At 52.6% G+C, this 13,433-nt stretch overlaps 3 protein-coding genes across 3 annotated transcripts; 1 reads left to right on the top strand and 2 right to left on the bottom strand.

Moving 5' to 3' along the window:
- Nucleotides 1–118: 118 nt before the first annotated feature.
- Nucleotides 119–1,964, bottom strand: PG998_000059 (uncharacterized protein; the record flags this gene model as incomplete). The annotated part of the gene is made up of 4 exons (XM_066866877.1): nucleotides 119–818; nucleotides 915–1,132; nucleotides 1,204–1,500; nucleotides 1,602–1,964. 4 exons carry the CDS (start codon nucleotides 1,962–1,964, stop codon nucleotides 119–121), a joined length of 1,578 nt encoding a protein of 525 aa, XP_066735292.1.
- Nucleotides 1,965–4,804: 2,840 nt separating this feature from the next.
- On the top strand, nucleotides 4,805–6,028 carry PG998_000058 (uncharacterized protein; the record flags this gene model as incomplete). Its single annotated transcript, XM_066866876.1, has 4 exons — nucleotides 4,805–4,966; nucleotides 5,052–5,114; nucleotides 5,210–5,490; nucleotides 5,593–6,028. 4 exons carry the CDS (start codon nucleotides 4,805–4,807, stop codon nucleotides 6,026–6,028), a joined length of 942 nt encoding a protein of 313 aa, XP_066735291.1.
- A 1,295-nt stretch (nucleotides 6,029–7,323) lies between these two features.
- PG998_000057 (uncharacterized protein) lies at nucleotides 7,324–12,568 on the bottom strand (the record flags this gene model as incomplete). The annotated part of the gene is made up of 12 exons (XM_066866875.1): nucleotides 7,324–7,638; nucleotides 7,860–8,223; nucleotides 8,277–8,343; nucleotides 8,407–8,718; nucleotides 8,770–9,598; nucleotides 9,655–10,267; nucleotides 10,318–10,881; nucleotides 10,931–10,955; nucleotides 11,002–11,343; nucleotides 11,414–11,678; nucleotides 11,739–12,004; nucleotides 12,505–12,568. 12 exons carry the CDS (start codon nucleotides 12,566–12,568, stop codon nucleotides 7,324–7,326), a joined length of 4,026 nt encoding a protein of 1,341 aa, XP_066735290.1.
- Between the last annotated feature and the right edge of the window lie 865 nt (nucleotides 12,569–13,433).

Below are 13,433 nucleotides of genomic sequence, written 5' to 3'. Positions count from 1 at the left end.
AGCACTGTATATCCCAAAGCGCTCTTCCTTTCTCATATCAAGTAACCAGCAAACCACCATGTATCAAGAGACGCGAGTTTTGTTCATAAACCAACCCCAGACCGAAGCCTTCCCGAAATCACAGAGTGAACCGGAACGAAGGATGATCGTCACCCAGGTTGCAGACCTCTTCCTCAGGCAGCAGCAACCGATCGTCGCGGCCACCGCGCTCGCGCTTCCGGTTCTCGAGCCACAGGCCCACAGCGAGGACAGCAGTCGCCAGCGCGCCGACCCAGGTCATGCCGAGGGCGACGCCGTAGCCGGTGCGGTAGCGGGGCGACTCGGCCTGCAGGAAGATGTTGGAGGCGACGATGCCGGCGACGTTGCCGACGGTGACCTGGGTGGCGGAGCCGAAGGCGCGCTTCCAGTGGCCGCTCAGGTTGTTGGCGAGCCAGGCGAGGGCCATGGGGGTGGCGACGTAGCCGCCGAGCGAGACGAGGAAGACGGCGGCGAACTTGGCGTCGCGGCTCAGCCCGTCCTGCGCCAGCAGCATCGCGTAGCCCGCCGTCGCGACGGCGCAGCCGCCCAGGATGAAGCCCGCGCGGTGCGCCAGCCGGTCCGACAGCCACGCCGCCAGCAGCATGCCCGCCGCGCTCACCACGTACACGGGGATGGTGCGCATCTGCGCGTCGGCCGCCTGCCACCCGAACTCGTGCAGGATCGTCGGCAGGAAGAAGGTCGTCGCGTAGCCCGTCACGCCCACGCCCATGTAGACGAGGGAGCCGAGCCAGATCTTCCAGTCGCGCAGGATCAGGCGGTAGGATTGGGCGTTCAGGGTGCTGCGAGTAAGTTACGGTCGTTAGCTTGGAAACAGAAGAAACTGGACAAGGATGAAAAGCCATGCGACGGAAAGAAAAGCTTAAGGAAACACTTACTCCATGCGGGCCTCGTCGGCACCGTCATCGGCAAGACGGCGGCGGAGAAGGTCCTTCTCGGATGCGGTGAGGAAGCTGCACTGCTCGGGCCAGTCGACGATGAGGAAAGAGGCGAGGATGGCGATTCCGGCGGTGATAGCGCCCTCGATGATGTAGATCCAACGCCAAGCAGCGAGGCCGTGCGAGCCGCCGAGGTGAGCAATAGCGTAAGCGAACAACTAGATGGATGTTTTCTATCAGTGTTTTGGCCCTACTTGGAGATGGAAGATGGAGGGGGTATGAGACTTACACCGCCGAAGGCGCCGCCGATGAGGGTCGAGCAGAAGAAGAAGCTCATGCGGGTCTGGAACTCGTGTCGCTTGTAGTACATGGACGTCAGGTAGATGATGCCCGGCATGACGCCAGCCTCAAAGGCGCCGAGGAAGAAGCGCAGGACGATGAGGCCCTGGTACGACTGGACGAAACCCATGCACATGTTGATGATGCCCCAGCAGGCCATGAGGCCAGCCAGGTACCACGAGGGGCGCACCTTGTGGATGATCATGTTGCTGGGTACCTCGAGCAGGATGTAGGGGATGAAGTAGATCTGTGAGATGGAGCCGAAGATGGCATCATTGTCAGTGTCAAGCTTTTACTTCACACCATATGTGAGAGTGAGGATTGGGGTTTGATGAGTTCACCACTTACGAAGAGAGCAATGTTGAAGCGGTTGCCGACCAGGAGGTCAAGGTCCTTAGCCATGCCCTGGATCTTGGCGTTGCTGATGTTGATGCGGTCCAGGAAGGACATCATGTAGACGATGAACAGGATGGGGTAGACAGTCAGGTCGATCTTGCGGAGGAGACGGCGCTCGGCAACAACGTCGACGAGGTGAAACTGCTCGTTAGGAGCGGCATCATCGACGGAACTCGAGGGCGAGGGCGTCGAGCCCTTCTCGCCGTTGTTGATCACCTCAGTGTGGCGACGGGGGACGGCGCTCGAACCAGGGCCGGCGCAGGGACCGAGGGCGGCCATGTAGTCGCCGGCGCGCATGCTCAAGAAGCCCGACATGACTTGGTCGGAGTGTCGCCGGTGAGCGACGGAACAGCGATGCGATGACGAGGTCGTTGGACAAGGTTGTCCAGCAGACAACGAGACAGCGAATGATTGATCGAGCTCAAGCGAGTTCGCGGATGTAGGAAGCCAAAATATTGGGAAGCCCAGAGTACTGTACTGTTGTTTCTTGGATCCTTCTGACTGGAGAGATGGGTAGCACTAGATGCGCGCTTGGTTGCCTCTGTGATGAGCAAGCAACAGACGGGAGGATGCGTGGACGGGAGGGAAGTAAGCTTGTTGGTCCACGTGCCAAACAAGATGTGTGTGTTGGTGGTTTTGTGTGCGCGTGAGAAAGAAATGATGAAGGATGGGGAAGACCACAAGAAGAAGCAGCTGAGCACCGCAACAGGTTGATGCGAGGTTGTCTTTCTATCCGGGCACTAGGCGAGAGGGAAAGCCAAGAGGGTGTAGGAAAAGACAGACACGCTGGGCAAGTTTTCTTTTTCTCCTTCGAGGTACTAAAGAAAACAAGAGAAGGTCAGTGGTTTAGAATCAGGCGGAGACCTAATTTCTAATTGGAGTGTAGGTGTCGCCGCCATTGAATGGATGAGGTTAAGTAGGTATCGTCGACGATTCAATTTCAGGGTTCATTCACCGTAAGCTCACGACACGTCCACCATCTCCTCCCAAGGCCCGGCCGTAAATCGATGACCGGCAACGCCTCTATAGCCCATCTCTACCTACCGTCTCTGCTGTCACTTATCTGTTCTTCGGCCTAGTGCGTGACAGCTGTTGTATGCATGCATGTTCCAGTTGGGTGGCCGCAATGGCGTGGACCGGTGACACGGACAAGGATGCCTCCTGGGGACACGAACCCCAGGGCAGACAGTAGGTAGCACGCCCGATAACGGTGAAAGACACGGGATTCTGAATCAACCCTCGCCTCTGGCCTGCCGTCCCTCGGCATTGCACCTTGACGATGTCTTGGACTTGGGGGCTTAGTTAGTGCTTGCACAGCTTGGGACCAGTGGACAGCACATTTACCCATTACCACGTATAGTTTATTGCGTTCAGTTGATTCTGGCTCCAAACAGGACTGCCGGGCCATTACGTGTATAAATTAAACAGTTGCCATTGTAATTAGAGATGATATCAATGAAGAATGCTTGATCACCGTGCTGTGCTCAGGTGTGGGTGAGGTCAAAATCTAATCTGCAGATGCTTCAGGGCGTGCGGGTGTTAGTGGGGAGCGGGGAATTTGGCCGGCCCGCCTAGGTGGCCTACAGTGGCTCTAGCAGTAGCCCTGGGTGTACCTGCATCCCGGCCCAGGCACCAGGGCAGTTGGCGATGCCATGATGCTTGGCATGGCGATCAATCTTTGCAGTCTGGCCAAACGAAACAAAACCACTGCCTTTGGCAGATCACCATTATCTCGAGTAGGTCACATGCAGTACTACATCTAGAATCTGGCAGGTCTGATCCAACTGTCCTGGCTCCGAATGAGACTTTTGCTTGTCAAGTCGAAGACATGTCTCAACCAACACCAGGGTTGACTCAGGCTTGCGCATGCATATCTCAACCACCTTCCAAAGCCTGTTCATCCGATAAACAGCTCGACAAGCTCTAGAATGCATACATAACGGCTTTGTTTGCTTTTTGGGGGTTTTGCCGTCTGCGCTCTCCCGTGAGCCTTTCCTCTTACATAGCAGTAGCACAACAGAAGCTGCATGAACTGTGACTTGGAAGCAATCGACATTGGCAAACAAGAGGAGAAAGGATGAGGAACGAGGATACTCTGCCAGCAGTGCAACCGGCGGGCCATGAGCCTGGGGATCGAGCAGCCAAGCCAACCTCGTGGAGCGCGCAGTCGCTGTCAATCGTTGCAGCATCATGTCGTCTTCAGCCACGCATCCAGCGACGTCATGGCCAGTCAATGGCGTGTGAGGGCTGGGCCGGGCGCACAAATCCCTCAATGCTCTCTCATGGCGAGAGAGTAAAGCGCAGTCGCTTCCATAGGCCATGAAGGGAATGAGGAAATTGAACTTTAGGAATGGGATTTACCAGATTCATCAATGGATACAAGCATCAAGCATTCAGTCCGCCCTTCTTGGACAGCCCGACAGACGGAGAGAGAGCGCGTGTGATGTAGTATCCCATTCTTCAGTCCAACTCGTACCACGCGACCTCCTTTCGCCCTCGCCATCCCATACAAACTGCCTCACTCATGCCCATTCACGATAACTGCAAGAAGGGACAATCAAGTGACCAGAAACTCAGAGCCGAACACATCCAGGAACTTCCGACGTAGGATACCCATGATGATTTTAGTTGTTTGGATGGAGAGATCAGCTCGTTTTCCCTTACAGAAATGAATGCATTCAATCACGGAGGAGTGAAGGTGCCCGCCAATACTTTCAACCTCAGCGCAGTTTCCACCATCAACAGCCGCAGCCAACTACCAAAACGGGGAAATAACCAAACAGTGGAAGGCACGAACACGACGGATTGAGAGGTTCTTGCCTTTGGGTCAATCAAATTCAACGAAATAGCATATCAAAAACTTGACACTTGTTCCTCGCAAGTCACACCTTCCATCCCCATCCACACCGGCCCGGCGCCAAGCACACGACAGATATACATTGTCCGCCACAGGTTCCGCCTCGCACCATCGACGATCAAATATTGTGGTACGGCATTGATCTCTAATACACACGTTGGAAAAATACTTGGGTCCAGTTGTTTTGCAGTCCATGGTCGTCACCATTGGGCTGCACGTCTGACAAGCCCTCGGAAACCCTGCCTCTCACCACCCTAGACTCTTCCACCGTCTGCCGAGACACCTTGATCTGCCCAGCATGTCGGCTGCTACACCCATGGAGAACAACGGCCCCTTGATCTACATACCTGTCGCCGTGTTCCTGGTCGCGTGTCCGCTACTTGTGGCCATACGATTCTGGTCCAGAGTGCGCAACGGAGGATATGCTGGAGCCGATGACTACACCATCTTGGCCGCTTTGGTAAGTTCAATCTACACTACCCGAGCCTTTCCTAGGCCCTCAAGTCCTACACACAGCGCTTCAACAGCCTGACCATGACCCACAGGTGTGCTCTCTGATTTCTGATGGTCTCATGATTGCAGCCTGTGTTTACGGCTACGGGCACCACGTCAACGACTTGTCACATGAGAATCATATGCAATCCCTCAAGTATTTCTGGTTGGATCAAATTGCCTACAAGGCTTGTCTCAACCTCTCACCAAGGCATCCATTCTCCTTCTGTACCTGCGCATCTTCGGCAACGTCAAGTGGTTCAGGTGGCTCTGCATCGTCCTGACCGCCATTGTCGCCACCTACTGTGCCATTTCGGTTACCGTCACCATCTTCCAGTGCACACCCGTCACACGTGTATACGACAAGACCGTGGCCGGCCGCTGCATTGACAATTCCAAGTTCTGGTTCGCCAATGCCGGCTTTTCCATCGCGACAGACCTCGTCATCCTCTTCATGCCGTTGCCGATGGTCTACGTCTTGCAGCTTCCCCCGTCCAAAAGGCCGCTTTGATGGCGGTTTTCACCCTTGGTGCCTTGTATGTTAATCTGATCCCTATTGATTACTACCCGACAGGACAGGGCTGACTCCAACAGCGTGGTTATCACTTCGTGTCTTCGCATCACAACCATCAACCAGCAAGCCACCACGTACGACCCGACTTACGACATTGCCTCGACCATGTGGACCGTCATCGAGATGAACGTGGCCATCGTTTGTGCCTGCTTATCCCAGATACGACCAGTGATCATGATGTTGTTCCCCAAGCTCATGCCGGCATCATACTCCCGTGACAGATCGGCCAAGGCTCCCAACAATAATAGCCTGGCTAAGCTATCGAGCAGCCCGGCAAAGAGTGTGAGCAGCCACTGGATGGTTAGCGGACGACATGACGACATTGCCTTGGGCGCCATGCGACAGACGGAGGGCAGCTCTGACGAACATATACTCCCCGAGGACAGGACCATGCACATCCAGAAGACTGTCAGATACAGTGTAGAGTACTCGAGAGACGAGATGAATCTTGTTTGAGTCATGGATTTCATTCTTCCAGGGGAGGAAACGACGACCGGTCCTGTCGAAACACGACAGGGTGAAGTTAATGTGGAGGAAATTTGCTGGGAATACGTTTTAGGGATACCTTTGGAGGATATTGATATGTCCAAGATGGCTTCGGGACAAGGAAAGTGAGTGCAGATACTTCACTCAATGTTTTATTACTAATAAATGAGCTCAATCTATGGAATCCAGGTATTTCCGCATCCTGTTGTCCCTGGATCCCAGTCATGCCAAGGTGAAAGCCCCGTGTCTTGCCTCTAAACTCTTCCAGTTCTACCAACTTTGTCTCATCTCGAAACCATCGAAGTTCATCTACAGCTTGGCCTCATGATGAAATTAATGACAACAACAGCGACCGCCTTGCTCCACACTACAAGCGATAACTTTGTGCCGCGTGAGAACCATCGTTCTGCGGCTGTCGTGCCACATCCGACACTCGCCCGTAAGCCTGCCAAGCCGTCCTCTAGAATAATAGCCTGACGTCGCGCAGACAACGGCCCCTGTGCGACGGCGACACGTGTACGCCGATGCTTAATGGATCCGCCCAACGGCGCGCCGCAACACACAGATGCTCGTCGCTCGATCAAACCGGGAAACAGCTGCGTCGATAGGCGGCCTCGGCACACGGGCCTACGAAACTCAGGACCAAGATCTCTGTCCAATCTCCGACGGGGGTAGCACGTGTCACCACGTGGGGAAGCCGACGTAACTATTCGAAAATATGCGCACTGTCTGTTTCGGCTTTCGCAACGGCGAGGATGGATAGATGATGCACTGCCGAGCCTGGAGTCGCACGTGGGATGTCTGAGACTGGCGGCTAGAACCTCGCAGGGACGGGGTGGATGGTTGGGGATAGGGGAAATATATAGCTTGGGACCTTGGCAATGGTGAGGGATGGGAGTGGTATTACAAGCTAGCCTGGTGACGTAAGAGAGGCGCAGGGAGATGAAGGAAGATGATTCACGACAAGTTGGGCCTGCTGGTATTCGCGTTAGACAACTACTGCGGTTCTATGATGGGTTTTCTTTCTTAGCTCGGCGATGCGGGAGCTGTGGTTTATTTCCACGCCTCTTGCACTCAATCAAGTGTGGAAGATCCTCAGGCACTCGGCCTGAGTTGAGGTCCAATCTGGAACTCCGGCCGGGGCTTTGGCCGGGACTTTGATGGGCGCTTCGGCTGGGCGCTGGTATGGCCCGCATCAATGAACAAGCAACACATCAGGATGATCGACTAATTGACATATGGTTTCTTGGGCAGTGACTCCAGACTCACGGTGCCTTGCGATATGACGGTGAAGCTCCAAGTTCGCGAAGAGAAGGAGGATAAAAAGGAAGTCCATCACCCACCTCTTGTCGACCCGACTGTATCTCAAGTCCGTCCTTACCTGGTCTTCTACCTCTCATCCTCTTCTTCCTCCGCCTGCCATGAGCCGCATAACGCGCCGGTGCTTGGCACGCCGCCCCCTCTCGTTCGTGCGACGTGTGGAGGGTTCGCACGGTCGGCGCCGTGATGCCCTCACCACCCACCAGGATAATGATAACGTCGTCTGTATCACCAGCCTCGTCTCCCCTCGCCCGTCCCCACTAGGGTTTCTGTGCGATTTATGCTGTGGCTACTTCTCACCACTATCGACCAGCAGCAGCTGTAGCCCTTCGTAGTCTTCACGAGGCGGGATCGTTACATTTTACACGGCGAAATATAGTTCTAGTAAAATAGAGGTTCCTCCCCACACACTAGAATAGAATAACCTATAGCTCGCTTAGGTCTCTTTTTCCACAGTACTCATGTCTCCCTCTCGCAATACCTCACTAACTTTGTTCTCGAAATTGATCTTCCCCATTTCCTGAATTAATTCCTTCGGGGTGCGCCCTCCATACTTCGATAAGAGGTGTAATATCTCATCCCTGCAAAACGCTCGCTCCTCAGAGCTTAGTTCCTGCGCTTGCATAAACTGAGCAGCATATTGTTCCCTTCCTGTTAGTATATAATCGTAGTGCTCTTCCCCATCCTCGACAAAACCTTTAGGGGTTTTGCCCGTATCTGAAATCGGTGAAGCCTCAGCACGACCGTCTTCGAGAAGAAGTCTGACACATTCCATGTGTCCATTGGCGCAGCGCCATGTAATGGAGCCCATCCAAATTGATTTCTGATCGAGGCGTTGACTCCTTCTCTTAAGAAGAAATCCACAGCTTTGGGCGCACCAAAAACTGCTGCTTCATACAGCTCATGGCAAGCCCCTGTGGTGAGCAGATTCAGGTCCGCCTTATGTTGGATGAGAATCTTCAATACTATTCAGAGACAGGTAAGTAGAATACGGCAATGAGTGGAGAACTGCTCGATAGTGGATTTACCTTGGTGTTTCGCAATGCCGGCGTTTGCCAGTAGAGCCGATCTTCCATTGTGGTCCCTCAGGTCAACTTCTGCTCCAAACTCGAGGAGAAGCTTGACTAAGTTGCCGTTACTCCTCGCAGTTGCGCGATGAAGAAGAAATTGCCCTTGATAGTTCCTTAAATTAGGAGGAATACCAACCTTGAGGAAAGCAACGACGGCCTCTTGCTTCCCACTTTCTACAGCGAGAAAACAGGCAGTCCTCAAGAAAGCAGCCTTCATTTCCTCTGGTGCCAAAGAGATAGCAGTCGTTCCCTTCATCCATCTTCTTTCATCTTGTTATGCTGCATCAGCTAGGCTCGAATGTTTTGCGCAAGTTGACTTACTCAGGGAACTGTTCCCGGAATCTATCCCTCCCTGATCAGAATCCTCACTGTCGTTCTTTAACTCCGAGTCGATATCCGAGTCCGAGTCGATCTCCGAGTCTGAGTCGTAACAGTCTTCCACGAAGCTACCACGTGGATCATTTTCTGAAGACTCCAGTGTCATATTGATTGGGTCAGAAGCCGATGGATCCAGGAGAAGCTCGAGAGTAGCATCATCTCCTTCATAGGCGCAACTGAGTAGTACCCTATACTTTTCAAGAGACGGGTCGGAAGCGGTAATCTGTTCAATCCTGCTGTTCGTGGATGATGGTTCGAGAGCATTAGTCGCTGGCAGGCCCAACGGAAGAGCTCTGAAGACTTCGAGTAGGGAGAGAAGGAAAGGCCTCATCACTTCCAGCGGCGTGAGCATGATCATGTACAGGATGCCAAGGATGGTAAGGAAGCTGTCACCTAACAAAGGCCTGCTGGGGTGGCCAATCACCTGTTGCACAAATTTCCGCTGATCTCCCTCCATAGCATGCAGAAGAATTGCATGCCCTGTTCTGGTCGCAAGATCGACTTCAGCGCCGCTGCGCAATAGGATACTGGCTACAGTATCGAGGCGATACTTGATAGCAATATCCAGAGGCGACTGTCCGTATGGATCGAGTTCGCTGACAGCAGCGCCATCGCGAAGCAACCGCGTGAGCACTCCAGGGTTGCCCAAATACGCCACTATGTGGAGTGGGGGAGGGGTTTCGTAGAATGCGTTCGACGAATCGCGCGGCGGTTGTGTTTGATCAGCAATGCTGATTTTGTGTCGTAGGCATTGAAGTGAGAAAGAAGTTCGCTGTATAAGTTTGTGGCATTGTCATCTGAGACAAAAGAATGGATTGCTTCCAAGACTTCTTCATCTCTCTCAAGGTTCTTGATTCTGCGATGATGTCTGTGGAGATGCTGTCCGGTGTAGCGTAAGAGTGGGAATTCTTTGGACAACTCTAGCATCGAAAGCCGTTCCCTGGGGGCTGCTGTCTTTGATTGGAGTGGCACGGTAGTCAAGTAGTCGACACAGGCAAGAGTAACTTGCTTATCGAGATCCCGAAACTCCGTGTCGCGAATCCTGGAAAAGAATTCCTGCGCAGACCTGTGGACAAAGCGAATCTCGCCAACCAGGTCTGTTAGAAGCCCGCAACAGTCGGAAATTACCTCGCTTTCCAGGTGCATGTGGTCTTGGAGGATGTCGTTGGAATATGCGTCAGGCGTAGAATCATGCCGCAGCTCATAGATCGCAAGAGCATGCAGGAGCTCGTCCGTCGAAAGAAGGCGTTGAGAGAAACCGACCCAGCCTAGACAGAAGAGAGCTCTGGACTGGGCTTTGTCGTCCCGGTGCTTGATGCGTTCCATGGTTTTTCGGTAGGCGCCGTTGAGATCTTCCGGTAAGGACCTGAGCAGTTTTTTCAGATCGGCTACTTTTCCAACTTCCGCAATTGCACCCATGTGCAGTCGGACAATTATGAACCTGTAAAGTGTTTTAGTATAGAGGTCCTCGTTGTTGATCAGGCGACTTACATGTTCCCAGATCTATGTTGAACCTCTCTCTTGATCTCCTGGTGGAGCCCCTGGCGCATGCTCAGGAAGGTGTGTTTCCTGATAACGGACTCGATGTACTCTTCGATGTCGTCGTTGTGCGCTTGGATCTCGCTGGTTTGAAACCCTTGCTGGAGAGTCTCCAGATGATGGAGATGTCGAGATGTCACCAAGAGTTTGACATTGGGCCCGATATCTTTGATGTACTCTAGTAGGTCTTGCCGAATTTCCTGTTCGGACTCGTCCAGAGCGTCCACGACGACGAAGACAGTCTTATGCTTAGCTACCGCGCTCAGCATTTGCCGGATATCATTCATCGAAGGAGGTTGAACCTGACTGCCGCTTCTGCCGCATTGGCGACAATCTCTGAACTTCTTCAGGACCTGTTCATTGAGGTTAGAGCCTGCCTGGAGTTGGCGCAGAATGCTGCCAAGGAGTGTTTTGACGTCCGCTTGGGATGTGTAGGTTAGATACAGGTAAGCGACGAGTATGTCGTGAGACGAACTGGACTCCGCGAGAGACTTCAGGTCATTGATGATAGAGTACCTAGAGATGTTAGTCTTAGAGCTGATACCTAAAGAGGGATTAGACTTACGCAATTACACTCTTTCCAGCACCAGCTTCAAGTTGTTAGCCAATGTGACGACGCTTGTACCGGAAACTTACGCTTTCCAATGTACCAGACTCGGTTGGTAGCCCCTTCTTTCCAACTCTTGAAAAGCTCGGACTCCCGAAGCCAGCGGCCTCCATTGAAATCGGCTGGCAATTGTTGCTCTATCTTGTGGTGCATCGTGTAATGACGGAAAGTTGACATCCAATCAAGGATCTCATCTCGTTCGTTATGAACGCCCTGTGCGAGTTTCTCGACAGCCTCATTGGTTTCAATCGCGGCGACATAAGTCTCGGTTTGAATGGAAAGGCGTAGGCTTTCTAAGGCCTCATCAAATCTTTTCAGCTCGGGATCCAGCTTGTTCTTTTTTTCGTTGCTCCACTGCTGACACCATGCCACTGTCAAAATAGATGAAGACGATTAGATGTGCTCTAAGCTAATAGGTTATAGAAATCGTTCAAAACATACCGGGTCTGTGTTTGACCTTTTCAGATCCGATCTTGCCGACAGAGAGGCAGCATATGAACAGTTTGACAATACGCTCCTGAAGGTTGTCTCGCTTTCCAGGTTGACCGAGATGCTTACTGAGGGTTTCCAGGCTCAGTAACCTATCTGCAACCTTACGGAAAAAGTCTTCGATCTTATCAAAATCTTCAGAGACTTTGCTGAAAGAGGCAAACAACGAGGCAAAGGCGTTCACAACTAGCGAAGCTGGAGAGGCGGCTGGGAAAGGCTGAGCTCGGTTAATATTGAGAGTTCACACTAATGGCCGGATCTCGAGTCGCTCACTTACGATGGAAACAACGTCGACTGCGAACCCAAAAGCTCGCACAAAACGTTGAATGATCTTCAGGTTGCTTCCGACCATATGGCAAGCTGAGGAAAATTTGTCGGAGTCGCCATGTCGAACGTGCTGGAATTTCTTGAGCCATTCCTCCGGCTTTGGCTCGTATTCGGCCTCCACACTGACTTTGTGCTCTTCCGCAATGGATGAAAGGAGGAATTCCGCTCGGGCTTTTGCCAGAGGCCCAGAAGGTCGCCTTTGACAACGAAAGCGGCCTTTTTGTCACCCATGGCATTGATGTGGTGTAAAGAGAATGTTTTGTTATTCCTACCGCTATCTGAGGACTTCGGGGCCTAGGTTTATTTAAACGTTGTATAAGCTAGAGAAGTACTCAAGTTCCTATGTGGTGACTGTTCTATTTGCGGAGGCTCCAGGCATACCAACGCATCAGTTCAACACACCATAAGCCAGATCTGCAGCTCTGTCCCGACGCAATGATGCCTGATGAATTCAATCAAAATATTGGAAACTGAGAAAGGAAAAGATAATCCACTCTCAATTCATTCGGCCAATAAAGTACGGAATTTCTGCAGACAAAAAGCAATTGCAAGTGAGGGGAAAGGACTTGGCAGAGCGGCAGAGCGGCAGTCTTTCCGCCCTTGGGGCTCTTCTATGGTTGGGCAGAGTGGTCGCATAAGCAGTCACGGCGTTGAACAACATAGCCGCTGCCGGTTGCGAGTGGATGATTGGATGTGACAAGCCCGATGCGACTCACCCGAGGCATTGGGGTCGCAGAAAATGTCGACACTGGCGTAGCCCCTAAAACCACAAGGGGTCATGAGAGGTCGCAGTACTGATGCGGCATCCAACGCAGCTGCCGGAGGTCATGGAGAAGGACCGAATGTGATCCATCCGACTATACGAAGCCGTGTAAGTATTCGTATGCTGACGTGGCCGTTGGTGATCAAGTCAAGTTTGACTGACGTGACTGAGCTTGGGCGCAGCCTCCGGATGGCAGCGCAACGGGCACACATGTGAGGCAGGCATTCATTTTAGCAGACTTGAGAGCGGCATGGACAGGTCAGATGTGAATGGGAGTCTTCTTGTCGTAGAACAAGAATCAAAGTTTCGTCCTTGGGGGCATGATTTCGGGGTTGGTTAGTAGAGATGAAACCCAAGCGACACCATATCGATGGCCCAAATGGATGTGATCCGACTTAGTTAGAGTGGGCGGGAGGCCTCATGGATCGCGCACCATAGTGGGCTAGCTGGTTGAAAGAGAGATAAGGGGGGGAGACAACCGGATACAATAGAGGAGGAAAAGAAGTCAAGAATACTTCTGGGGGACGTCGGAGAGACTGTAATTTATATATAAATGGGGTGGTGCTGGCAGGGGTGCGAAGCGGCTCGATACTGGATCGGGAAGGAGGCCTAACCCGAATGTTGCGACACCGACTTCTCAATTACACTCATGACTTTTTGTCATATATGTAAGCACCATGTATCTGAACATGTCAAGAACCCCATTGGCCATACTGTGTCGGGACACCCAAAACCCCCAGTCCCTTTCTACAACGACACTTCGTCTCGTCAACAACAAGGTCGAGCAGGCAATGTCCGTATCCTATGAAGCCCGCGATCGGCCAGCGACATCTGACAAACTAGAAACACGAATTGCATAGCAGCGTACTATCACTTTCTTGA

This window comes from Apiospora kogelbergensis (genome assembly GCF_038363985.1).
Source record: "Apiospora kogelbergensis strain CBS 113332 chromosome Unknown utg000001l_segment0_segment0, whole genome shotgun sequence".
NCBI lineage: Eukaryota > Fungi > Ascomycota > Sordariomycetes > Amphisphaeriales > Apiosporaceae > Apiospora > Apiospora kogelbergensis.
The sequence above is the reverse complement of the archived record's forward strand: the minus strand, read 5'-3'. Positions and strand labels throughout refer to the sequence as shown.